Source organism: Elephas maximus, chromosome 12 (assembly GCF_024166365.1).
Source record: "Elephas maximus indicus isolate mEleMax1 chromosome 12, mEleMax1 primary haplotype, whole genome shotgun sequence".
Classification (NCBI taxonomy): domain Eukaryota; kingdom Metazoa; phylum Chordata; class Mammalia; order Proboscidea; family Elephantidae; genus Elephas; species Elephas maximus.
In genome coordinates this window covers 45,417,266-45,443,386 of record NC_064830.1, presented here as the reverse complement: position 1 = coordinate 45,443,386, position 26,121 = coordinate 45,417,266, and the positions used below count along the sequence as shown (strand labels likewise).

The following is a 26,121-nucleotide window of genomic DNA, read 5'->3' as shown; positions in this document are numbered from 1 at the left end:
AGCCCATTGTTGGAGCCACTGTGTCAATCCACCTCGATGAGGGTCGTCTTCTTTTTCACTGATCCTGTATTTTACCAAGCATGATGTCCTTCTCCAGGGACTGATCCCTCCTGATAATATATTCAAAGTATGTGAGACATAGTCTTGTCATCCTTGCTTCTAAGGAGCATTCTGGCTGTACTTTTTCCAAGCCAGACCTGTTCGTTCTTCTGGCAGTCCATGGTATATTCAATATTCTTCACCAACACCACAATTCAAAGGAGTCAATTCTTCCTGGGTCTTCCTTATTCACTGTCCAGCTTTCACACGCATATGAAATGACTGAAAACACCATGGCTTGGGTCAGGCGCACCTTAGTCCTCAAGGTGACATCTTTGCTATTCAATACTTTAAAGAGGTCTTTTACAGCCAATTTGCCCAATGCGGTTTTTGTTTTGATTTCTTGACTGCTGCTTCCACGGGTGTCGATTATGGATCCAAGTAAAAGGAAACCCTGACAACTTCAATCTTTTCTCCATTTATCATGATGTTGCTCATTGGTCCAGTTGTGAGGATTTTTGTTTTCTTTATGTTGAGGTGCAATCCATACTAAAGGCCGTGGTCTTTGATCTTCATTAGTAAGTGCTTCAAGTCCTCTTCACTTTCAGCAAGCAAGGTTGTGTCATTTGCATAACGCAGGTTGTTAAGGAGTCTTCCTCCAATCCTGATGCCCCATTCTTCTTCAGAGTCCAGCTTCTGAGATTATTTGCTCAGCATACAGATTGAATAGGTATGGTGAAAGGATACAACCCTGACGCACACCTTTCCTGACTTTAAACCATGCAGTATCCCTTTGTTCTGTTCAAATGGCTGCCTCTTGATTCATGTACAGATTCCTCATGAGCACAATTAAGTTGGCCCTCTAACTAGCATTATAAATTTGGGCAAATCCCATGACTCCACTGGGCATCAGTCTTCTTATACAAGGAAGGAGCTCTTAGTTTTCTAAGGTCCCTTGCAAATTCTACATTGCAAGGTGATGCAGACTTGGGCTCTGGTGGTGGCAGTGACCATGGAAAGAATGGGAAGATGGTAACTGCTTGGTGACTGCCTCTGGAATGAGGGTCCAGATGAGGGGAGACACCAGAGAAGATTCCAGGGTTCTAGCCAGGATGGGGAAGTCTGGAAGAGGTGCACGTTTGAAGGAAAGAGAGAGAACTTTAGTTTGGACATAGTGAGTTTAAGATGAGAATAACATATCCCAGAGGAAATAAATGTCTAGGAAAACCCAGTGCCGCCAAGTCGATTCCTGCTCCTAGCGACCCTATAGGACAGAGTAGAACTGCCCCATAGAGTTTCCTTGGGGGGGCCCGGCGGATTCGAACTGCTGACCCTTTGGTTAGCAGCCGTAGCACTTAACCACTATGCCACCAGGGTTTCCAAATGTCTAGGAGGTGGTTAGAAATGTGGGTCTTGATTCGGGGAATCATTTTTACAGGCAATAGTAGGAAGTCATGAGAATGGATGCAACCAGATCTCCGATGTGACTCTGAGTGATCTGCCTCTGAGATCCTATGGCCCAGAATGGGACCCTGATGGCTAGAAGTGTTGGCAAAAAGACAGAATGGTGAAAGTAAAGGCTGGAACCAACAGCAACAAAAATGTGTGGTTGTCCCTTAGAGGTCTTAGACTGGCACACAAGGGGACTTAAGGAAAACGGTCTCAGGAGCTGCCGGTTTCAAAGTTGTCATGGGAAGGTTGCAGCTTCGTCCTTGGTCTCTGCCTCAGTTCTAGGCCCTGGCCACACCCCTGGCAGGAAGCCAGACCACTTCGCCTCCAGATTTTCCCTGACTGTTGCTATGGATTTTCTTTCCCTGCCCTTCTCACTCTTTTCTCCCTTGGCAGCTTGCAAAGACCTCCCTGACATCTTATCACTGCCCAGTTGTCTCCATTCCCTCTCCTGGCCCGTGAAGTTTAAAAATCTGTTGTACATTTTAACTGTGTCAAGTGAAAAATGTTGGCTTTGAAGTACAGTTGCAGTAGGTTGCATTTCGTTTCGTCTTGTAATTAGGAGACAGCCTAAACCTAAGAGCCGACATGAACATTTGTGAGGTATCAAATAAATTAGTTGCTCCAGGTTCATTGGGGAGGATGGTGCCCATTGCCGGCCTCAGGTGTGGGCAATCAGGCTACAATGGAGGTGAAGGTTAGATAGGATATGGTGGTGGTGGTATGGTGGTTTTGGCAGGCAACCAAAAATTTCCAATGCAATTGGCAAAAGAGTTCTTGAGATCAAAACAAGGCTAAGTCTCTGGGGTACTAGAACAGGACCTATTTTATAACCTCTCCAAAACTGGGGATTTCCAAGGGTCTAGTGGCAATGGAACTAGACACACTAGGCAACTAATTCATTCCCTCAACCACCATTGACCGAGCAATGAGTTCATGTTCCCAGGGGCACCAGCAAAAGGGAACATTTTATGCCTAATGCCCTCTGTTAGAGGACTGAATATTGGGAGGAAATAAAAGGGAAGGATAATATGAATTGGGTACCGGGTCAGGCCAACCTGGATGGGAATTCAAGCTTGTGGGGACCTGAGCAAAAGTCCACTCTTCCCCAAATGTATGTTTTTCTTTTCCTTCCAACTCTTTCCCACAGGTACAATACTTTAGGAGCAGACCTCCCTGGACTCGGGGCTAGTCCCGTTTTTCCCATGTCTTGTTGCTTTTTCACTCCTGAGCCTAATCCTGGCCTCATGTCTTCTCCTTGAAAATGTTACACGAACCACAGATTCAGCTCTATTAAGTGTCCCCCCACCCCAAATCTACTTCCAGCATAAGGCGTTGCCTGTCTCACTTCCCACATACTATTCATCCAAGCTTTTTTCAAGTTTTTAACTGAGTCTAGTTCAGTCTCAGAGGCCATATTTTAAATTCACTTCCTCCAGGCACTAGGCCAAATGACCCATTTAAGGGTGATAAAGACTCGATGACCTAGGCCTAGGAAGTCCTGGGAGGTGAAGGACATTTCTGGTGGTTCTAAAACAAATCCTTTCCCTCTGTCCCTGATCCTAGGATAAGCTGTAGAGTCCATAATTTGACATGGAATGTGGAATAGAGAAGAGAGGAATAGGTGACACTTGGGTTCTGGTCCTGGTTCTGTCTTGAACCAGTCGTAGAACCTTGGTCAAATCAATTACCTTCTGGGTTTCAGTTTCCTTCTTTATAAAATAATATTAAAGGCCCCCTTAAGCTCTGACAGTCTAGGAGCTAAAGCACCTGGGTCAGTTGATTTCAGATCAGCCTTGGGAATTTGAAGCACTTCCAAGACCTTTTCTCATATCATTTGCAGTCTAGAAATTCTACTTTCTAGGGTCAGGTTAGAGCTTATTAACAAGACGGAGGTCTAGTTGTGATTGAACAATGGACCTAAGCGTCTGGCTGGACTTGGGTCTGCTTCAAATTTTCAGGAGACATGAAACAATGATGTGTAATCTTTTAAGATCTAGACCCTCATTCTCACAGAGCCAAGCTGGGAACAGACTGCTCTCTCAGGGAAGCATGAGAGAGTACATGTCTAGGATTTCACTAATGCTACATGGAGGGATATTGGTCTTGGGATTCTAAATAGGAAGCTTCTGGGAAATACTGGGTGGGGGCTGGGGGTGAGATGGGGAAAGCCAGGGAAACTACAGACTGCTAAAGGTAGAGACTGAGCTTGGGAACTGCTAGGCTGGAGCATAGACAAACTGCTGCTGGTCCCAGGCCAGGAAGCTGAATTCAGCCTAGTGTACCCCCAGCTCACTCTGCACACAGGCAGGCAAGCTGATCCCCTGACCCAGCTGTTCCAGCCCCACAGCAGCTTCCGTAGAGTTTTCTTTGGCTCAGAGGAGCAGTGGCGTCCCCTGAGCCTCCCCCTTCCCCACACCCCGCCAACTCCCCGCCCATCTCTCCCACCCCCCACCGCAAAGCAACTGGCTTCCATTACCCCTGACAGCTCCCGAGCAACAGCCCAGCCCCCGGCCACAGCCTGGCTGGGTGCTGTTCCCTTTTATGGTGAAGATGAGGGAACCAACAAGTGAGGGGGAGAACGTTCTGACCGGGCAGAAGGTTGTGGAATCCCACGGTGCCTCTGCCCTTGCCAGAGCCCCTCGGACGCCTACCCACAGTCGCCTCTCTTCTTCGTCCTCAGCGACCCACTCTGCCTCGAACCCACGGCCCCTTTTTCTTGTCCCGGTCCTTCCTCCCGTTCCCCCTACCCTCACATCCGAGGGGTGATTTCCCACTTGGCCCAAGTCCCACGGTTTGGGTTTTGATTCCGGGAGAGTCCGCCCTATTTCCGACGCCCACCTCCGAGAGCGGAGTGGAGGGAGGGAGTCTGGGTGAGGCAGTCACTGGTCAGATCACAAGCGTGGTCGTTGAACTCGGTCCGAACAAGGGCAGAAAGGCTGGCGCCGGGGAGAGGAGCAGTCGCTGCCCCAGCCGTCTCTCCATGCTGCACCGCCCCCTACCCCTATCCCCGCCTCCCAGCCCAGGGAGGGGACTTGGAGGGCAAGACCCAAAGGAAGCACCTGGCTGGGCCAGGCCGGGAAGCGAGGGGTGGGCAGCACCGCAGGGGGCCGGGGAAGGAAAGGGGAGGTTGGACCTAGGGGTCAAGCCGAGTCCCCAGACCGGCTCGCCCGCCACCACACTTTCGCCCTAGTCCACTCCCGGCTCCAGGAGTAGCCACAGCTTTGCTAACCGTCTTCCTGGCCTCACCAGCTGCCGCCAGCTGGGCGACTCGGGAACCTAGGCGCGGGTCTGCGGGCCCGCCCCACCCCCCATGGCTCGACGTCCCATCACAGCCCCGCCCGAGACCCCGCCCCGTGAGAGCCCCCCGCGGGGAGCAGGCGAGACAGCAGGGCTAGAGAGGCCGTTCCGACTGAGCCGCACGGCCGGAAGTGCCTGGGTTGGAACTGAGGCGGCGCTACAAAGTTCCGGCTCCAGTCACCTACCGCCTGCTTGTGCGCTGCGAGCGTCTGAGCTGAGTGGGGTTGATCAGGTGAGAGACATGAAGGCGCGCTCCCACGGGTCAGCCGGCCGGGTGGCTGGTCGGTGGGGGCGTGGACGGGTCCTGGCGAAGGCGAGAAATGCGCCGGCCTGAGACTCAGTGCCTGCTCTTCTCCGCAGGATGATTACGGACGTGCAGCTCGCCATCTTCGCCAACATGCTGGGCGTGTCGCTCTTCTTGCTTGTCGTTCTTTATCACTACGTGGCCGTCAACAATCCCAAGAAGCAGGAATGAGAGTGGCGCTTTCTCTGCCCCAGGTAACGGTCCGGGGCTGTAGCGCCCAGCCCCAGGAGAGTTGAGTGGCGCGGCCGCGCCAGGGCCTGCAGGGTTCGAAACTTCAAATCAGAAAGTGTCGGGGCAAGCAGGATACGCCCAGAACTGGGGCCCTGATCCGCACAGAGAAGGGAGTGCTTTGCCCCCACCCCCTTAAACTGCTTCACGCTAGAATGGGGGGTGGGTGCCCTAGTGCCCCTCAGCCCCGATCTTATGGTTCCCAGTAGGTAGATGGCCACGTTGGTATGGGTACACGTTGGGGGTGTGGGTACCAAGTGAGCAGTGAGGGTGCCATCCAAAGCTGAGGATTTGGCCTGTCCACTAAAATAGCTCTCACTTTCCTGAAGTTGTTCAGGCCTTTATTTAGGCATAATTTTTTGAGAGAGAGTGTAACGATGTATAGAGTTCTATTTCCATGTCCTGGGACAAGGGGCATTGATTAGGAGTTGGCTTCGTTAGACCCAAGCCATAGAGAAGAAAGGATGGGGCGGGAGGGGGCCATGGGGACCAACCTTAGGTGTGAGTCAGAAACGTAAAAGGGAACAGGATGGATGGGAGTTGATTTCCAAAGGATTTCCCCAGAAAAAATCTGCAGCATTTTCCTTACCTCAGGTCTTTCCCCCTCTTTTCTAGGATTCCAGGACATAGTCTGAGGCAAGATGGAGGGTGTGAGGGGCCTTCACACTTCACTTCATCCCTTCTACCCATCACAACATGCAAAGCAACTACACCTGGATTTTTCCAAACAACTTTTATTTCCTCAAAGTCTTCCTTAACCCTATGGAACAAGAAGCTGCCACTGAATAGGGCCCAGTATAGGGGCTGCTTTCTTTTCTACTCCCCCAATATAAAAATATAGATAATATTTTTTGTGGTCCCAAAATCTTGTGCTGTGGAAGGAGGGGAGGGGTGTCAGGTCCTTGCTTTGTCCTGTCACGGTGCTGTTCTGTGATGCTTTGGACAGTGTGGCCGGTATTCCATGAGTTATGGTTGTCACATGGACTCGGCAGCTGAGGGAGGGGACTAGCACATTTCTCACTATGTTCTCCCGTCTTGGGGCTATATCCTGGTCAAGGCATTATCAGACCCGGGGAGAAACAGTGAGTGAGGGCAATTTAGGGGCAAAACAAACCTCAGCCTGGCCCAAGGGCCCCCTGCTGTAACAAATCCAGGACTGGGAGTCAGACAGACTACAGGAAATAGGAGAAAAGGCAGGGGCAGATTGGGGCCGTGGGGGCCAAGCCTGAGGCAGCCTGCAACAGAGAAGAGAGAAGAATCGGGGTTGTGAAAACTCTATCCCTCTTCTGATCTGTTAGCCAGGGGCTGGGAGGTCAGAGAGGTAGGGAGAGGAGAAGATGGGCAGAGACAGGCAGGGTACTGCTGTACAGTGGTCTGGTGATAGAACCAGCCAGCTCCTAGGCCTCAGGCCTGAACTAGAAGTTGTTTTCTTGTCCCTTAGCGTGAAGACCAAGGCCATGATGGGAAAGAAAATCAGTGAGTAGATTCTTAAAAGTACATTTAGACTTTGAGGGAAGGAAGAAAATTATCCTGAATGGCTGAAATAAGAGTGAGGGGATAGAAGAAGTAGGGTGGGGAGAGGAACTGGACCCTGGTGCTCACCCTGGTGCAGCAGAGCGGGGTCCCGGCTCCAGCTCACTGCTCTCCCTGGTCCGGGGGATAGGGGATGTGGGGCCCGAAGAGCCTCTCATCCCTCTGCGAGTCGGCGGTGAGCCCCGGCCCAACCTGGGCCTAGCCTGCGTGGACAGGAGTGGGCTAAGAGTCTGGATTCTTCCACGAGCTTGTTTGCCTCTAGAGTTTTCACACAAGAGCGTAGCGTAGAAGTCAACACAAGTATTGGGTCTTTGAATTCCTAGGCACTGTCCCTAGCTAGGAGCTCTGGTGGCATAGTGGTTAAAAGCTTGTCTGCTAACTAAAAGGTTGGCAGTTTGAATCCACCAGCCGCTCCTTGGAATCCCTATGGGACAGACCTACTGTGTCCTATAGGGTTGCTGAGTTGGAATCGACTCGACGGCAATGTTTTTTTTGTTGTTGTCGTTCCTAGCTGAGAGGGGGAAACAAGATAATGACGAGAGAACTCCTGAGTTCAGTCTGTGATTGTGCATTCTGAGTCTTACTTAACTAGGGATGGCCAAAGGCTCCAACATTTAACCTCCCTGGCTACCCATGGCCAAGGTCTGGCTGAGTAGGGAAGCACCATGTGGAAAGACTGGAGTATTGGCAGACCTCCCTCAGATCGTTCTGAGTCTCAGCCCCTGCCAGAGCAGCTTAACTTCACCCATCCAGTCAGCTTGACTGTATCCAACTTTAGCCAACGTAGCATGGGGATCTGGACTGAATCAGAGTTGGTGGCACAGCTGTTTCTAGAAGCAGCAACTAGATGTGTTACCTGGGGAATCCGGGACCCCTTCTGGCGGAAAGTCTCCTCGGGCAGGTCTGGGCAGAAAGAGAGGAGAAGCTAAGGGCAGGGACAGGAAAGCCAAAGCTTGTAGGCTGAGGTTTGGGTGTATCTGACACGGACATGGGTTGGAAGCAAGCAATAGAGAGACCTAACTGATGGGGATGGGAGCACTGGACAGGCTCTCAGCATCTTCTGATTTGCCAGAGCAGCTGGAGAGGCTATAGAGCAGTGCTGGGAATTTCTCCTCCCACTACCCAGATGAATAGTGCCTTGTTGAGTTCTGCCAGAGTTGTTACGCTGGGGACTGGGGAAGACCCAAAAATTACCTGCAATCGGGTCCTGATGCAGGGGGTCCGTGATCCAGTCCCTAGCAGACCTTTCCCAATCACCATGACAGTCTCTGGCTTGTCCCCTGAGGACAGGAGTGAACTGCTACTCCCTAGAGAACAAAGGAAAGTGATCATCAGGGTAGGGGCAATGGAGAAGAGAGGCAACTTCCTTTAGATCAGGTTTTTCGACCTGGACACAACTGGCATTTGGGACTGGACAATTCTTTGTCAGGGGTGGGGAGGGCTATCTTGTAATTGTAGATGTTTAGCAGCATCCCTGGCCTGGTAGATGCCATCTTCCCCATCCCCCCAAGGTTAATTACTTTTGTAAACTTATAGACCTCAGGACAGATCTTAAACGTTCAAGCATTTAAGGACCAAGCCAGCAGTACCCAAGACTGGTGGGTTGAGGGCTACCCATTGAGAGTTAACAAGCTGAAAGCAGTGGCCTCTGAGTGAGGTAGAAGATACTGGACTGGAGCCTTGGAAATCATTTCTATCCAGCCCTTCACACACCTAGATCTGTAACTTTAAAGGAGAATACACGACCTAGGTTTTTTGTGGATGATAGTCACACATAACATTTGCAGTGATGAAAGGCTAAAGGCTTGTGCCTTTTATCGTTCTTTAATTTTGTCTAATGTTGCCCAGGTCTTTTAGTCAGGGAGCTTGAGTAAATAGCACTCTGCAAGGAGGAAACGCCTCAGGTTCCTCAATTGTAAAAGTGAGGATTAAATGAGATAAAGTGCTCAGCAGTGCCTGGCACATAGTGAATACTCAAAAATGGTATCAGCTGCCGTTGAGTTGGTCCCTGACTTATGGTGACCCCATGCACAACAGAACAAAATGGTGCTTGGTCCTGTGCTATCCCCATGATTGGGTACAGATCGAGCAGTTGTGATCCATAGGATTTTTACCGGCTGATTTTCTGACGTAGATTGCCAGGCCTTTCTTCCTGCTCCATCTTAGTCTGGAAGCTCTGCTAAAACCTGATCAGCATAGCAACACACAAGCCTTCTCTGATAGACAAGCGATGGCTGTGCATGAGGCGCATTTAGCCAGGAATCCAACCCAGGTCTCCCATATGGAAAGCAAGAATTCTACCACTGAACCATCAGTGCCCCCATATTAGCTATTTTATTATACAAAATCCTTCATTAAATTCCATACAAGGGCTTGGGTGTTAGGGATTTAGGATAATCCCAGTTCACAATTAGAAGGATAATGGATGCCTCTGGTCTGGAGTGGCTTGCATTAATGTCTGGTCCAGGAGAAAGTCTAGGTCAGATGGCAGCATGGCTGATGGTATTTGCTTAAGCCTACTCAGGAGCTTGGTCTAAGCACTAGGTGATAGGGATGGGAGGATGCTGGTCACCCCAGATCTTAGCGACAGTGGGTACAGACCTGATACGCTGAGCGAGTTGCGCAGTAGGCAGGAGCCCAGGTTGCGTGAGGTGGCTGGGCTAGAACTAGTGGGAGTTGGGGATGGGACCAGGCTGCTTGCAGTAGGGCGATGGGTCAGTGGCTGCTGCCGCCGTCTCCTATCCTGGCTTCGGGGCTCTGGGTGGAAGGGACATAAGCAGATAAAAGGGCAAGTAAGCGAGGCACAGTGAGACAGCCTTCATTACCAGCTGGCTCCCTTGATCAGAAGCCTATATTCAAGTTTCTCATCAGACCAGCCTCCTCTCTTCTGAAGTAACTGAGATGGGTAGAAAACCTTGAATATTTATTCTATTTGACCAATTCTCTCAGCCAGTCCTCATCCTACTTCATCTCTCGCTAACATTTCTTGAATTAACCAACCTACTCACCCATCAGTTCATTCTTCTGGCCAAGAAATTACTGAGCTTAGCTTCTGAAACACAAGCTTTTCTGGGTTCTCTTACCTCTACCTGCTCCTCTTCCAATTGCTATTCCGGCCCTTAAATGCCAGTGTTCCGCACCATTCTGTCCTTGGTCTAAACTCTCTCTCTAGCCCTTTTCTCCTGACCTTCAGTCCTAGTTGTCCCCTCGACATTACCTGGAAATCCCCCCCGAGACCAAAAGAAAACTCATTCTCTCCCACCCTTCCTTTTGTTCTTACTTGTGTTAAAAATCTATACGCTAGAAACTTTATTCCATCTTGTGATGCCTTTGCGTTTAGATCTGTGTTTAATCAAATCCTGACTACCTCTGCAACTGCTTGAATTCTTTCTTACTCCCTCTTACTATTGCCAGTGTCCAGATACAGGTCTTATTATCTCTCACTCAGGCTTTTGAAAAGATTCTCTGCTGATCTTCCTAGCTCGAGTCTCTTGCCTTTTCCAAACCATCCTTCACACAGATGCCAGAAATTATTATTCTATAACAGACACCTGATCACAAATCACTTTGGTTTAGTCAAGCGGGCAGATACTGAAGGTCATTTAAAGGATAAAGTCTAAACTGTTAGTATGGCATTCAAAGCCGTTCCCTCTGTGGTCCCAATCTGCACATCCTTAGAAGGATCCTGGCTTCATACCCTCTATTACAGCCCCTGTGGGTGTGGTTTCTTCTGGAATATCTGTCTCCTAGTGAGACCTCGGACATCTTTCATGTTCCATCTCAGATGTCACCTGTGAAGCTGCCTTGACCATTACAAGTAGAATTGTTCTCTCCTTACCATCATTGTTCTCTGTTCATGCTAGTAGTGGTTTATGCTCTCTGTCTTCTTAATTAACTAAGTTAGTACTTGTACTTTTAACAGTGCTGGCACATAGCTGGCAACCCTGGTGGCATAGTGGTTAAGAGCTACGGCTGTTGGCCAAGGGGTCGGCAGTTTGAATCCACCAGGCGCGCCTTGGAAACCCTGTGGGGCAGTTCTGCTCTGTCCTGTAGGGTCGCTATGAGTCAGAATCGACTCAATGGCAACGGGTTTGTGTTTTTTTTTTGGCACATAGTGATCACTCAATAAATGTTTGGAACTTGAGTCTCTTGAAGGTAGGGACCTTATCTTCTCCAACACTATATATCCCAGTGCTTGTAGAAGACTGCCTGGAAAACCAGATCTTAATTAATGTTTTGTTTACTTGAACACAGATACCCACTGTGGACCATGAGCTGGATCAATGGTACCTGAATCTAAGGGGATATGGTTTTTCTCTTTGAGGCAACTCTTTCTGGTCCGTTCCTGTGGCTAGAGCCTCACTCCTTCAGGTCCTGAAGGGTGGGTTCCCATGGGGTAGAGAGACCTGCAGGTTTGGTGGGTCCTTATCACAGAGGGGCAGCAGGTCAGAGAGCTGAATTCAGTGGAGCTTCCAGGATGTCATTTGACCCCTAATAAAATAACATGTGTTGGATGTGAAAAGCCTCTAACTTGGGAAGTAGGTGACAGTAACTTCGTCTTGTCTAGCTAAACTGGACAGTAACAAGCAGTAACAAGTTTACTACTGAGAAGTCCCAAACCAAGTAACAAAAAAATGGACACCTATGTGAATAAGGTATGGAAGACAGGTCGAGATGATCTCAGGATGGAAGCTACTCTAGCTATGGAGTTGTGTTGAGATGTTGGGTACCAATTAAAAGTCCAAGAGCTGGTCACGGGTCCAAAACAGCCACTAAGAGTTAAGGCAGGGAGGCCAACAGGACAACAGAAGTCAGAGTCTCATGGCCACAGTCAAATGACCTGAAACATTACCTACCACCAGTAACTAGATGCTCTAGGACCCAGACCTGGGCAATTCTGTGGTTAAAACGCATGTCAGGATGACATCCAGGTGACAGTGCATAAAATCTATTGCCGTCAAGTTGATTCCGACACACAGTGACCCTACAGGACAAAGTAGAATTGCCCCATAGAGTTTTCAAGGAGCACCTGGTGGATATGAACTGCGATCTTTTGGTTAGCAGCCATAGCTCTTAACCAATACGTGACCAGGGTTTCTGACAGTGCATAGTAGGCAGAAATAATGAACTCACTGGAGGGTGAAATAAGGGGTTTGTAGATGATTTGAGAAATATCTATATACAGAGGCATGTTAAGGGATGAACCCATACCCAAGGCCCTCACCCAGGAAAGGGTAAGAAAAAGAAAGCAAGCAAGAAAGTGAGCGGTAGAGGAACAACTCAGAAAAGGAGGGTGAGAATGGTTATACAACTCGAAGAATGTAATCAATGTCACTGAATTGTACGTGTGGAAACAGCAGAATTGCTGTATGTTTTGCTGTGTATATTCTCAACAACAACAACAAGAACATTAAAAAGTGGGTGTGAGCCACTAGGACATTCGTAGGTTCTAGGAAGAAACTGCGCAACATTTGAGAACCAAAGCAGGCAAACCATGTCAAAGATGTCCATGTGGAACATAGTAATAAGGGATCGTGGTAAAGATACTAAGAGTACTAAGAAGAGTTTTAGGATAGGAAGCATTGTCTGGTTGAGGAGAGAGCTGATCTGGAAAATAGAAGGCATTTCAAGATGGCATTTCGATCATCACTTAAAAGGAGCCCTCGTGGTGCAGTGGTTAAGCCCTTGGCTGCTAACAGAAAGGTTGGCAGTTTGAACCCATCAGCTGTGCTGTGGGAAAAAGATGTGGCAGCCTGCTTTCATAAAGATTGCAGCCTTGGAAACCTACGGGGAAGTTAGTTCTCTGTCTTTTACTGGGTTGCTATGAGTTGGAATCAACTCGACGGCAGTGGGTTTTTGGGTTTTAAGACCCTGGAGCAGGCCTGTAGATTGGTAAATGTGAGCAGACAGTCTAGTTTCTCGTGTTTTGACTTTTGGTTCCTGGTATAATCCAGGCCTGCTCCATCCCCATTTGAGACAAGTAAAGGAAGGAGCCACAACTAAGTTTCTTGGTTCCGAGGTTACAGAAACAGCAGTTGAAGGTGCAGCTTCCAGAAGTTGTAAGGTGATACCTTATGGTAATCAGCTATGGGTTCCATTTAGGGGTGGCAAGATAGTCCTGGACCTAAGGTCTGAGAGATCATCAGAGCCAGACTGACCTCACCATCGTATGAGTTCTACGGCTTCACAGTTTAGAGGAGTAGTTATTTGACTTGTGCCTAGGTCCTGCATCACTCCACCTAAGCTGTCCCTACCTGTAGCACCCCAGATCTTAATGAATTCTTAATATTACAATGAGAACGGGATCAGTGAACAACCATCTGATTCACGCCCTGATTCATATCCTGAGAGGAAAGGTGAAACAAGCATTCATTTAGCTTCCAACTTCTTGCCTTTCATTCATTCATTCATTCCACAAATATTTACTGATCACTTAAAAAGGGCCAGGCACAGCTCGAGATGCTGAGGGAATAAACAGGTGTGTAAGAAGACATTTCCTGCCATCAAATAGGTTTTAATCTAGTACTTAATAGGACATTTTTGTTTGCAGTGCAAAAAGTAAAAGTGATGATGGAGGCACTCGTATTTCCTGCTGACTCACCTCCCAGAGGAACTTTCACTCACCATTGGAATTTAGCTGATCTACCAGAAGTTGTCTATCAGTTGAGACAAGGGATTGCAGGGGCTGAGAAAGAGTTCTAGTAACCTCGGGGTTCCATGACAGAGCTGGGAGGCATGAACATGCCAGTGATAGCCCTAACAGCTGAAGGGTCCTGCTTTTATACTTAAGTAACTTGAGTTTTACACCAGTATTCAGCTTGGTAGGCTGGAGGGCCAGGGAATGAGTTTCAGTTATTGAGGTTGTTGCTTGAGTCCTGGGTACAAAATTGAAGGAGACATTTGCACAACCCTGACAGTGAATGCCTTCTTCAATTTTACATCTTACGCACCTCACTTGCCTCACCCTAGTCCAGCCCTGCTTGAACCTACACATAACCAATAGAAAGTGAAGCTAGCTTACCTATTCCTCCTCACCCCAGCACGCCCTTTTAGCCTGTTTACATCTGGTTTTGTACCAGTATCTTGTGTGCTTTAGACCTCCCTCACACTATTGTTGTATTAGCTATTCCCCAGGGAATTCCTCTACAGTCCCAACAGCTGCTGGGAGGACGGTCTGTACTTCTGGCCAGGTGGATGGTAACATGATTGTGGGTCTGGGAATGTGGGGTTTAGAACCTGTTTTGCAGCTGGGGAGAATTAGGTAGAAAACGTCCTGGCCTTAAGGTCAGGGGGTGCTGGGAGTCGGAGCTTACTCAAGAGGTTCTTCTAGCCTGCTGTCCCAGCAACATTCCTTTTTGCCCCACTGGCATTCTAAAATGTCATCTGGGGACAGAATCTGTCAGAGTTTTTCCCTCCGCCTCTGCCTTATACTGCTGGTGGGGCTGCTTAGTCTTTTCTGAAACTTTCTGGATAGCTCAATCTCATGTTTGGTTCTAGCCTATGAGGGATAGTCATTAAATGTAGTTAAGTGTGATATAATTTTTATACTTTAGTGGGGGAATTTTTAATAAACAAATTCACAAATTAAAAAAAAATCCTTTGTCAAATCACAACCCCCGTTTTGAGTTTGGAAAATATAGCTGCTTTATAGTTAGATTTCTGAGGCACGGGAAATCATGTTCTTCCTATTTTGGGACAAAGTATGCTTATGTGTGGCAGGGGCCTAATTGCCTGATGTGTGGAACCAGGAAATACTGCTAGGAAATATAGCATAGGACAAATCATGTTGGACAAATATATCAAGTTTTTTCAAGGGTTGGTTGAAGATACCAAGTTCCAATGCCACAGTCTGCATTGCAGGCCTGTATCCATGCCAGGGCCAGTCTCCCATCCTAGAGACCTTAAGGAATGAAGCAGCAAAAACTGTAGCACTAGCAAATGCCCAGAACATAGGAGTTAAGATTCCTGCGATCTGACCTTTCAACTCCTTACAATATCGCTTGTTGCTATTACTAGTAACCCTCTTGACCCCTTGACTTTGGAGACATAGTTTTGTAGTTCTTACAAATATTTATGCAAGTCCATGGTGTGTCTCTGGACTCAAGTCAGGGGCCTCTCTTTTTCTACTTCTAAGTTCATTCACCTGGGGGAACATACCTGCTCACTTGGTTTTACCTGGCACCTGTATATGGATGATTCTTAGATCTTCAAACTTGACATTTCAGTTTGAAATGTCTGTTCCTCTCTCTTCCACCATCACTGACTCCTGCCATGTCTATTTCTAATACTTAAGTTCATCTCTTCTTTCTAGACCCTGGTACAGGCACTAGCCATCTCATGTATAAACTACTGTAAGCATCCCACCTCTCCTGTCCTGTCCAATATATATGGTTCACAGACAGCTCTCTTCCATAACTCTTTTGCCCCCATCATTCTCAGAAGCACACAAATGATGCCATATGTCTCAATTCATAATCTTTGTTTTCAAGACATTTAAACTTCTTCCTCCCACTTCTTTTCATCTGATAGCCTGGAAGGGCTTGACCCTTTGAACCAGCTAGGTATACCTACTTTCTATCCTCGCTACCCAGCAGCTCTGTTCCTGTTCCTGGCTGTCATTTCTCATCTTTGGAATGTTTCTGTCAAACTATATACCACCCATTCTTTAAAACTATTTCTTTCCTGGACATTCTTTGGCTAATTATGCTTGTGTTTACCATGATGGCTCCCTAAGTCCCCTGTGTGTTTATGTGTATGTGCTTTTGTATTGTATTTACTGTCCTGTTTCCTTTTAAGTTTCAAGTCAATCAACAAGCAATTACTTAGGACTGATGATGCAAATACTTATCTGGGGAAGTAACAGAGAAACAGAATACATGTCCCTCACCTACAGGAGTTTAATATAGTGCTCTGCATTGATTAAAAACTGCCTAGAATCCTCTAGTGAGGACCTCCGTAAAGGCTCTTTACTATTTCCCCTTTGTAGTCAGGGAAGAAAAATTTATGACATTAATATTCCTTCCTTGGAAGGAAAAGCCACAAAAGGCTGATGATTAAAAAAAAAGAGAGAAAGGAAAATTTTACCCAGATTTAAGAATTTAAGATGGGTAAGATGAGGAAACATATATTAGAGCATGAAAACATAGAAGTTAGAATGACTCTGCCACTTGATAGCTGTGCAATCTTGGACAAGTCATTCTTAAACAGCCTCAGTTTCTTCAACAGAAAAACGGAAATACCATCCACCCCATAGGGTCTTCACTGTTAAATGCTATTCAGTATAAGGCATTATTATTACTTTAATACTCTCCTTCAAAGACAGTGAGCAAAAGTGTCTTCCCAATGAAAAGAGAATCTCAAAGAATGGGATTTGGGATATGAGCAGATACAATCAGTGACAGAACATCTTAGTGGTCAAAGCTGGTAAGGACTTCTGCTCTCTACTGTGACTGCTCTAACTAGCATGGCTGGATTTACATAGCATTTAACCCAGTGAATGCAGTGAATATTCCAGGTCTACCTAAAGCTAGGTTGCAAGCTGAGTAGCCAGGGAAATGCTAACATGGATGAGTGCGGTTTGAAGAGCAGCAAAACTCTCAGCTCCAGCTTAACAGCCTCCACACTATGGCAAGATTTTTGTAGTCCAGAAGCCACATACAGTATTGATTTGTGGTCTAGTGTATTTCCAGGAATGGCACTACCACAATCTCTCTCCCCACCACAGTCCAGGTTACTCCCATGGAATGGCCGTGCAGTTACTTCCTCTTCTTTTTTCCCAAAAGACCCATCTGTTCCTAGTATAAATTTGACCTAGAATCTCTTGTCTTATGGCAGGATCTCACCAAGCAAAACCTAGGGGTGCTGATGCAGAGATGAAAAATTGCGGCCACTGACGGAGACTGCTAGACCTCTGCTTTGGAAGCCTCTAATAGCTGTCTGTAGTTGTTCCGTTTTTCTTTGGAAGACTTGGAATCCTTCTGGTAACACTTTCTGAATAGGCTCTGAAGGAAGGATTAATTTCAGCCCATAGTGACCCTGGATAGGATTCTCCATCATTCTACAGTGCTGCAATTTGGCTTCTAAGGACATGTCCTTATTCTGCTCCCAACAGGCCAGACTTACACTGTCCTTGATGTGGAGGTGCTGTGTCTCAGTGTTCAGCACTGCCTCAGCTAGTGGTTCGTTTTTGCAAACTCCCGTCTGCCAGCACGTGCAGAGACCCAGACACCCAGGACTTTCACCTACGGCCACCCAGAGTACCCGTCTGGAGCTCATGCCGCGGGGAACACCAACGTCGCAGGAGAGGCTGCAGATTCTGCTACAAACTAATTTTATTGATTCACCCCTTTGGCCCAGCCTGGGTGTATCTTCAAGCTCTCACTTTCCCCAGCAATGTCCCAAACAGCTGAATGCCTGTTGCAGGGGCTCCCAGACTGGCTTACCTCTGATGGGGCCCAGCACTCGGTGGCTGACCTTTTGGGTGCTAGAGCCCAGGCCTGGCAGCCCTGCAGGCCGAGTGCCATGAAAAGGAAAGCTGGGGGAATTCTTCATCTGTGGAGAATTTTGTTGGCTGCTGCTGCTTCCACCAGCACTTGTGCCAGTGCTAAAGCTCCGTGCCCGACTCAAGGTGTTTTCAGAGCAGGAAACAGGCAGTCCACTGCAAAGAAGCAGACGCCAGTTAACCCTAGCCAGGGAGACGGCATCCACGTCTTCCCAGGATCTCACGCTCGGTAAAGCTTCACCTCAGGGGAGAAAGGCATAGGGACTCATTCCAAGGAAAAAGGGAAGAATTCATGTCCACGGGTGAGGTTATCTAACCTGGGGCACATCAGCTGATCTCAGAATGCCTGAGAGCCCTGTCGACACACACATGCTCCTACAGATACTAAGAACCATAAGTGCTGTCCCTGAGCAGCTTCATCTCTCAATGAATTTCCTCCTTATCGCCTTGGCCCTGGCCCTTAAATTCCCTTCAGTCAGTTGTTTGCAACCTCTGGAAACTGCCCTCACCCCCATCAGTCACTTTGATTTTGTACAGGGCTCTGGAGCAGGGAGTCCCCTAGCCTGATCTTCAGATCTCTAGGAAGTATGTCTAGGTAACTCCAGGTGAAAGGGAAGAGGATCCCCTTCCTAAAAAATGAGCTAATCTTACTGAGAGGGCTTCAGACTGGTTCGAATTGGTTCAGTCATGGCTGTCAACATGAAACCGGAACAGACTTTAATTTTTACAATTTGGGTGATCTGGAATGATAACCAGAACAGGAAAAATCACAGGTCAAAACCCTGGAAGGGGAGACTCGGAAAAAGCATAGTAAGCACTTTCAGGAGCCTGATGCATGAGACTGGATTATTGGCAGGACTGTTTTGTTTTTGTTTGTGGAGAATGACACACATTCAAAGGGGTGTGGTAGGCCACCATCTCTGAGCGGAGCACCGTTGTTTCTGACTCTGCTCAAAATCCCACGAGCAAGAACAGTTGGCTGCTATTCAACACATACCCTGCCCATGTTTGCTAAGAGGGAGACTAGTTTCTAGTGGGGCTTCCACCTGTAATTTTTCCTGTTCTGGTTACTGGTCGGTTCATCCAAATTTTTAAAATTCGGGTCTCTTCCAGTTTCACTTCCTCAGCCATGACTGAACTCGGAAGAACCAATCAGAAGTCCTGCTTACCAATTTTAATTTCCCCTGGAAATATGCACCATATGGTACTTTTAGGAGGAGGGAGGGAATAAAAATCTCTTCGCATTCCTCACTCTAGAGCCCTGTTTCATTTCCATGCCCTTTCTCCCATCCTACTAGTCTTACTTGTTACTTCTGGGTGGAGTTCGATAGCCTCTCTTCTTGTTGACACCCACATTCACAGTGCCGCTCAGGCCTCGGCTGTTGCGCACATGTTTTAGCATCCAGGCCCGTAGGTTAGTGAGGCTGCTGTGCTCTGATAGCACAATTCGAGGCCACGGATTACATTCTGCCATGTCCAGAGCTGCAATGGCCATAGCTCGTCCCACCTGTGGGGAGTCCAGGTTGGCTTAGCATCTTGGTCTTCCAATCCAGGCTGTGATGGGGTGGAGTGCACAGCACAGTGGAGGGGAAGGAGGCAGGTTTAAAATTTGCTCAATGGTATACCCTAACTTTTGTGGCCTAGGCAGTTTATCTCACATGGGTTTAGAGATGTTCCCTAAACGATTAACCATTTTAGGGCCTTCATCCATTATGAGCAGGGCCAGGTGTGCTTTCTGGCTGGCACCATGAAAGAATTCTCCTAGCAGGAGTTTGGTCTTTTCTATAACCCACAGCTCTTCCTACTCTTCTTGGTGTGCCCTAGGACACCCATGTCATCAAGACTACTGTAGAAGGGGTGCTTTCAAGCCCAGAAGTGAATAAGCCCAATAGAATGAGAAGCACAAGCTTAGGGGCAAAGAATCTCTGACTGGATGTGCTACGGGATTCTCTAAGGCATGGGGTCAGAAATAATGCCTGTTCATCCTCTCAATATCATGACAGAGGCATGCTCCTACTAAGGAAAATAACCAGTGGTTAGACAGTGACAGTGATGTGTGTCTCTTCAGAGGACCTCAGGCAGTAAGAGTAAAGCCCTCTCCAGACTTCAAGGTTCCCCCTTTTCCCACTTATCCCATGTGTTCATACCTGCTCAAATAATTCCACAGTATATCTGGAGGGGAAAGCCGGCGGGGGAGGGGGGCTGGCACGCCCATTGTCATGGCAGGCAGCAGGGATGCTGTTTACTGAGCGTCCAGTGTTGTAGTTGCATTCGAGTGTATAGCTAAGACACAGAGACCTTCATCAGTGTCCTGCCTGAAGAGACATCAGGACAGAACCATAGCGGATGGCCTAGATGGTCTAAGAAGGTAGTCGTTTGTAAAAAAGTGAACACAAATGGGAAATGTTAATCCCCCAAAACTAACAGCTGTTCTCAGCACTATACCACATACTTACAAAGTCCCAAGAAGGGAGAGTCCCAGACTAAACACAATGATGTTGATGTTGAGCCTCTCTATGAGAAGACTTGGCTGTCCCCTGCCCCTCCAGTATCCTAGACCAGGTATTGTTTTCCTTAGGGAAATTATTTCATCAACTCCATCCTAGTTTCCACCCCAACCTGTGGATTATCCCTGAGGCTTTGTAGATGGCAACACGGCCGCTGCCCTCCTTAGACTGGCCATCTCTACGGTCTCGGGCATACATGTTCTTCTCTGAGAAATTGCAGCCCTGGAAGTCGAAGTGAGCTGAATTCAAGGAGATGAGCTTTGGATACAGCATGTTTTCTACCTGTTGGAGGGGAGAAAGGCAACTCAGAAAGAGATACAGAAAGAAAGAAGGGACAAGAACAAGAAAGAGATGGCAAACATGGGGCCCAGTAACTCAATACACAACAGATCCCATCACAACCATCATCAATAATCAACATTATTTCTAGATTTTGGGAAGGTCCAGTTCTGTTTCTAAGCTCAGTAATACAAAAATTTCTTCCTCTGGATTCCCAAACTCTAGGAAAGACTATAATCGCTGTATAATTGCTGACAGCTTGGCTCATGATATAATGACTAAGACACAGGCCCCGGTGCCATCCCTTCTCGGCCCTTCGAAGCTCATTCAAGAGCCTCTTGCGGCATAGGCCTTCCTGCTAGACGGCTACCTTCCCTTTCTGCTCATGGCCTGACCCTTATCTCCTAACCTGCAATACTTCCCATACTCGCAAGACATTCTTAGGATTCCTACCTGGGTGCTCTCATCACTAAAGCTGTTCCCATACATGAAGCAGCCCCTTTTGGAAGCATGTCCATGCAGGTCCACATAGTAAGCAACACCACTCTCCTTGGGGGGGATGGTCTCCGGGGCTGGCTCCTGAACCTCAGTAGACTGTTGTGGCATAATCCACATACTATTGGGCTTCTGGTCTGCTATCTCTGTCTGTTTCCAGGTCTCAGGGTTCTCCCCATCAGATGAGTGCCCAAGATGAGTTTCATTTTGGAGATTGTTGGTTTTCTCAAGGTCAGAAAGGGGAGCATCAGGAGGGAGATGGGGGCTGTGCTGGTGCTCTGAGGGACTCTGGGAGTTCAGACGGGAGTGCACATGGTGGTAGAGCAGCACAGCTTTGGCCCCATAGATGGCCGGGTGCAGGACCGCATCAGGCTTCAGGTACTGACGGTTCAGATTCACTCCACGTGAGTCTGTGCTGTAGGGAAACAAGGACTGAAGCAGGGTCTAGAGGACTGGGCCTGCGAAGGAGACACTAGGGTAGACGAAAAGAAGACTGTGGGAGACTGGCTCATAAAATGAGGCTAAAGTTGCGCTAGGAAAGAATGAACTGTGGACAGGCCCCCTCCCTGATCTGCTATCACCCCCACCACAAAAATCTAAGGATTGCTCCCTCTATCCAGGTGGGCCTGCAGCTATTCCAATTCTATTCCATCCAGGGAGAACCCCTTGATGGCACCACATTCCTTCTTAGGTCACTATGGATAGATGGGCTTGTCCTTGTTAGGGTGCAAGAGACTTGGGAATATAGAAGAAGTTAGATGATAAGGTTAATGGTATTTCACTGAGGTGCAGGGCATGAGGGGGACTGGGGATAATCTAGACAGGTTGGGAAGACTTCTTACCGGTAGTGACCCCGGACCACACCATCAGGGTTCAGCATGGGAATCAGCTTAAAGACAAAGAGGCGACGGAGGGTTTGGGCCCGGGGGTCATCTGGTCGAAGGATGAAGTCCAGAAAGCCATTGAAGACAAAGCTAGATGGAGTCTCCCCAGGGTGTACCCTACTGCTTAAGAAGAATATCTGAGATGGAGAGGAGAGCAGTCATTAGGTCAGTTACTCTATAGTCCTACTCTGACTATGTTTATGGAGGGTGAGGGGTAGATGAGCAGGAATAGCCACTGGGTTTCCAGTTGGCTGAATCTTTGAGTGGAGTAGAAGCCTTCACCCTTGCCTCAGGTTGCAGGCTGAGACTGTGTCCCAGACACCTAGAGACAATATAGCCTTAAGCTATCAACAGTGCCTGGAGCTAGAGGAAGGCCAAGGTACTATTCTTTATGCTGTTCCCACTCACCCTCTTGCCTACGAAACGGAATGGTCGGGGGTAGCTGGTATCAGGAAATAGCTGCTCTAGACGGGGCTCTCGGTCTTCTTGAAGCCCATGGCAGGAACTGATTGTTAGCAAATCTACACGAAGTCCATCCAAAGAATAGCAAAGGAGCTCCCGGTGGTAATAGATGGTATCCAGGGGGCTGTAGTGATAAAAATCATTAAACCAGGAAAACTCCCTAAGTCCTAGCAAGAGGTGGCCATCATCAAGAAGACCCCAGGATTTGTAGGACCTGATCTTTCACCCTAACTTTTGGGGCCTTAAAATCCCTCACAATGTTAAATGAAGCTAAGGATTTGCATGGGTCTGCATTGCCAGAATAAACTTACTGTTTTTTCCCCAGTTTGTGTCTCCCTAGGATACATTATTTTGTACAGACAGAGAGACTTGCCCTCTGTTGGGACCGATAAAGGTGTCCTGAGCAACAGCAGTGCTGGCTAAGTTCTGGTTAACTGATGGGAACTGGGATATTAGAGGAGGCAGGTGGATGAGTAGAGTGTAGGTGGTGGCATGCTAAGGCCAAGGTCACAAAGAAACTTATTTTTCAAAGGTATCCAAAGCTCCAGATCTGCACAGAGAAAAGATTGATAAGGTTTTACTTCAGAGTTCTTAGGGCAAGTTCCAGAAGTAGCACAGGTGCTGTCTGATCGAGGACTGTGTGATAGGAGTAAGAATGGAGTTGGCACCTGCTGTGAGGAGGGTGGTTCTCCAGAAAGCGCTGGTCTAGCTGATTTAGTAAATCCTGGCAGTCACTGTAGGAGAAAGGGTAGCAGAAGGCGAAGAAGGTGGTGGCCCCACGGCCCTCCACAAAACGGTGAACAAAGGATAACACAAACTGCGTCTCTGTCATCTAAGGAGCAGAGGAGGAACAAGGAAGGGCAACATGCCATTAGTGTCAGCACCTAAGCTTCTGCTGAGGTCACCAGGAACCAACTTTACACCCTCATCATGTTTACTGACTTCTCCCGCTCTGATACTTTGCATATCACAACCAGCTCATTCTAGGCTTTCTGAGGCAGTGGCTCATTTTAGACCCCAAAATAGAGCTGAAGGGAAAGCGGATACCACAACCTGGTGTCCCTCCAGCCTACGACTCTGTATCAAGGCAAACTCTTTTTTCCTCCCTTTTAGCACCCAAGCCTTTCTTTCCTCCTGATGGAGAGCTTACCTCAAACGTTGGCCGGTCTCGAATGCGTTCCCAACGTGGCCGGGTGGGTATTGTGCGCACAAAGGGGGCCATGCCCTGGGAATACAGCTTGCTTTGCTTGTTCATGTTCATAATGTTGATCTTGATGAGTTTCCCTGGAGTTCCTCCTCGGACGCTAAAGTAGAACCATGATCTGAGGGCCAGAGTAGGAGGGACAAGTCATATTATAAAGGAGGGTTGGAGAAGGATATGTTGGAGAGCAGGTGCCAGCCAGACTGGGAAAAGGCCATTTAGTAAGGAGGAAGGAGAGGTAGGGAGAGGAAGGGCAGTGTGCTGGTATGAACTGATAAGTCAAAGGGCTAACAAGAGCATGGATTTGGGGACCTGGGCATCCCCTCTTTTCATTCTTTTACCCTCCATTTCTGTCCTCATACCTGTTCCCATTCTCAAATTCTGTTTCGGCACAGTCTGGTCGGGTCCACACATTGAACTCGTAGTCAGCGGAAGAGGCAATGCTGCTGGTGGGGGCTGATGTGCCACTCCCTCCTCCTTCCCCATCACTAGACACAGATTCCACCTTCTCCACATGGGCTAGGTTCCCTGAGTCAAAGCGAGAACTGAACAGCAATCCCCCACAGCGTAGCTCCATGGTGGGGCTGGGAAAGCATCCTCCTGCCCCACTCTGGCCCTGAGAGCTGGGGGAAAAAGGGGGTTTGGAGTATGGAGGAGAGGGAAGAAAAATGAAACCAAGTTTTTTGGTATCTGGATAAATGAGAGCTATTCTTAAGCAATGCCCTAAAAAGGAAGAGATTCTCTCCCCCTTAGAACACCTGGAAGTGGCCTTATGGAAAAGGTCAAGAGAAAACGGCATTTTGTCCCCGGCCCTAAGGATTATAACTATAACCTAAGGGACCATCGATGGCAGTGGGGTTTTTTTTTAAGGGACCATATTTTACTACAGCTTGGCTGTTCCAAAATAAAGTGCTCGGTGGATTAACTGTTGAGAAATACTAGACTCCGAGCTTCTCTGCAGCCCAAAGATTAGCGAATATAATTAGAGAAGTCAGATTTCCTAAACCTAGCCAAGATACACCCACAACACATGGTCATCTTTAGAGACAGGCCATTCTGAATCTCCATTTCCTAGATTGGCTCTGCACTCCCCAACGCAGAGCTGAGAAGAACCAAGTTTCTTAGTTTAAGCGGCAGCTTCCTCCCTTCACTCCCCCACCCCTTTCTCAAGTACTGACCAGGCACTCTTCTGTTGCTCCCCTGAGTCCTCCAAGGGCTGGTTCTTCTTTAACACTACCCTACCTCTATTATGGAAGAAAACCAGAAAAACTGGCCTTTGCTAAGCTAAAGGAAACTGAGCAGATGTCACCTGCTCACCTAGCTTAATTCCAGGTCAAACGTGAGAGTATTTCCAACCCCCTCCCGCCATGTAAGCACTGGAGCCCCTGCAAAAGCTGCCCTGGTAGTGGCGGGTGAGTAACGGGTGTTCCTGGCAGCCCCAAAAAACGGTGCCTGGTAGAGTCCCACTTCGGGGTATGGGGATGGCTTCTCGACCCTCAACTCTGGACGACCCTCACACTGACCAAGCTTGCCCTGGGCAGGGTCGGGTTTGGAGGCATGGGATGCGTCGAGACAGACCTACACCTGAGGAAGGGTACAAGGCAGGGACTAGGGGCCTGGAGGTGAGGATACATAAGTGGGGTAGGGCCGGAGAAAAGCCCGGGCGGAGGGGCAGGGAGGGGCGGGGTCGGCCAGCCGGCCAGGCCGTGGGTCCAAGTGGGGTTGCAGAAGAGCTCGGGGCTGAAAAGGGCTGGGAGAAGGGGGCGGGGCCGGGGCTGGCGGGGCCTGCACTCCGCGCAGAGCCCCTCACCTCTCTCCGGCCGGTGATCCCGCTCCCTCTCCCGCTAGCGAGGCGGCACCTCGGGCCCCGGCACCCGGGCCCTTCACCCGGGACCCAAACAAAACCAGAGCGCCGCGGTGCCGGGACCCCGCTCTGCCAGGAAACAAGAAGTCTCCCGCCTATTGGCCACAGATACGGCTGGCTACCTGCCCAGTAAAGCTCACTGCCATTGGTCAGAACGCGAGGGTTCCCTCGCACGTTACGGGGTACCTGAGGAAGTGCCGTTTGGGGGTTTGGAGGGCAGGCAAGGTGGGAGGATTCTACCCGCTTTTTTTCCGAAAACGGTTAACGGCCTGCCAGCTGGGAGGAGGAAAAAACAAAGTGACCGAGAAATAAACTGGAAAAGACTGACCTGTGAAATAAAAAGACATTGTATGAAAGTACACATCGCTTTACCTACTTCTCAGTACATTATAAAATACCCAACTCACGCTTGTTCAGCGGATCTCCCAATATTCAGAAACATTTCCTGTGCCGGAGGTAAAAACCTCATCTGGAGGATGCGGGCATCGATCCCGCTACCTCTCGCATGCTAAGCGAGCGCTCTACCATTTGAGCTAATCCCCCAGCTGCTGCAAAGCCTTTTCCCTTTGCCTTACAGGTTATGCAGGATTGTCCACTGACCTGTGGATAAACTGTGATTTAGGACATTTATTCAGTAGGGCGTGGGAAATATTTTTTAAATGAAGCAAAAACCAACTACACATATGTAATAATAATAAAGCCTGACTATAAAGAACATGTTGTCTTTGCGTGTAATACTCAAGACAAGCGTTCTGCAAGCGGACTATTACTTCCTGTGTCTTACCGAATTTCCTCAGTACTCCTGCGTCTTAAGTACACCTTTTTCCTTACATGTAATTGAATTGTCAAAGCTTTAAAAAAAAAAAAAAAAAAAAACCACACGAAGTCCTCCGAGCCGGAATCGAACCAGCGACCTAAGGATTGCCACAGATAACCCACTACAGTCCTCCGCTCTACCAACTGAGCTATCGAAGGCCTCGCTAGCCGCCACCCCTACTGGTCGCCCTCTAATGCTTACTAAGGCGGCATTCTTCCACCACATGAAAGATTTTTGGTTTGTTTAATTCCCGCTTTC

The 26,121-nt window shown here is 48.4% G+C and overlaps 2 protein-coding genes and 2 non-coding genes across 11 annotated transcripts; 1 reads left to right on the top strand and 3 right to left on the bottom strand.

Annotated features, from left to right (window-relative positions):
- Positions 1–4,929: 4,929 nt before the first annotated feature.
- OST4 (oligosaccharyltransferase complex subunit 4, non-catalytic) lies at positions 4,930–6,167 on the top strand. Its single transcript, XM_049903608.1, has 3 exons — positions 4,930–5,020; positions 5,149–5,286; positions 5,936–6,167. The coding sequence occupies exon 2, from the start codon at positions 5,150–5,152 to the stop codon at positions 5,261–5,263; it is 114 nt and encodes a 37-aa protein (XP_049759565.1). The 5' UTR covers positions 4,930–5,020; position 5,149; the 3' UTR covers positions 5,264–5,286; positions 5,936–6,167.
- On the bottom strand, positions 5,227–25,470 carry AGBL5 (AGBL carboxypeptidase 5). Of its 8 annotated transcripts, XM_049903601.1 has the most exons (18): positions 24,993–25,469; positions 24,361–24,426; positions 23,545–23,805; positions 23,132–23,303; positions 22,650–22,813; positions 21,928–22,105; positions 21,478–21,656; positions 20,594–21,050; positions 19,974–20,143; positions 19,502–19,637; positions 18,659–18,861; positions 17,296–17,510; positions 9,455–9,610; positions 8,048–8,160; positions 7,710–7,756; positions 6,923–7,111; positions 6,435–6,555; positions 5,227–5,349 (listed from the first exon to the last, which is right to left on the bottom strand). In XM_049903601.1, the coding sequence occupies exons 3-18, from the start codon at positions 23,757–23,759 to the stop codon at positions 5,227–5,229; spliced, it is 2,838 nt and encodes a 945-aa protein (XP_049759558.1). In that variant the 5' UTR covers positions 23,760–23,805; positions 24,361–24,426; positions 24,993–25,469. The 8 variants fall into 8 exon arrangements, with proteins under 8 accessions (XP_049759558.1, XP_049759556.1, XP_049759557.1 ...); XM_049903599.1 differs by lacking the exon at positions 24,361–24,426; XM_049903600.1 differs by lacking the exon at positions 24,993–25,469 and having other exon boundaries at positions 24,361–24,986.
- A 46-nt stretch (positions 25,471–25,516) lies between these two features.
- TRNAA-AGC (transfer RNA alanine (anticodon AGC)) lies at positions 25,517–25,589 on the bottom strand. The gene has a single exon. It is a non-coding gene; the product is annotated as a tRNA-Ala (tRNA).
- Positions 25,590–25,932: 343 nt separating this feature from the next.
- On the bottom strand, positions 25,933–26,021 carry TRNAY-GUA (transfer RNA tyrosine (anticodon GUA)). Its single transcript is given in 2 exon segments — positions 25,933–25,968; positions 25,985–26,021. It is a non-coding gene; the product is annotated as a tRNA-Tyr (tRNA).
- Between the last annotated feature and the right edge of the window lie 100 nt (positions 26,022–26,121).

Bases quoted from the DNA above. Each gene is read 5' to 3' on its own strand.
- OST4 (XM_049903608.1), top strand. From the start codon at position 5,150: ATGATTACGGACGTGCAGCTCGCCATCTTCGCCAACATGCTGGGCGTG.
- AGBL5 (XM_049903601.1), bottom strand. From the start codon at position 23,759: ATGGAGCTACGCTGTGGGGGATTGCTGTTCAGTTCTCGCTTTGACTCA. The intron at 19,638-19,973 runs GTTGGGGTGGAA...TCTGTGTCTTAG, and splicing joins GCCTCAGGGATAATCCACAG to CTATACACTCGAATGCAACT. The intron at 7,112-7,709 runs GTAACACATCTA...TGAAAACTCTAG, and splicing joins AGGGGTCCCGGATTCCCCAG to AGGCAAACAAGCTCGTGGAA.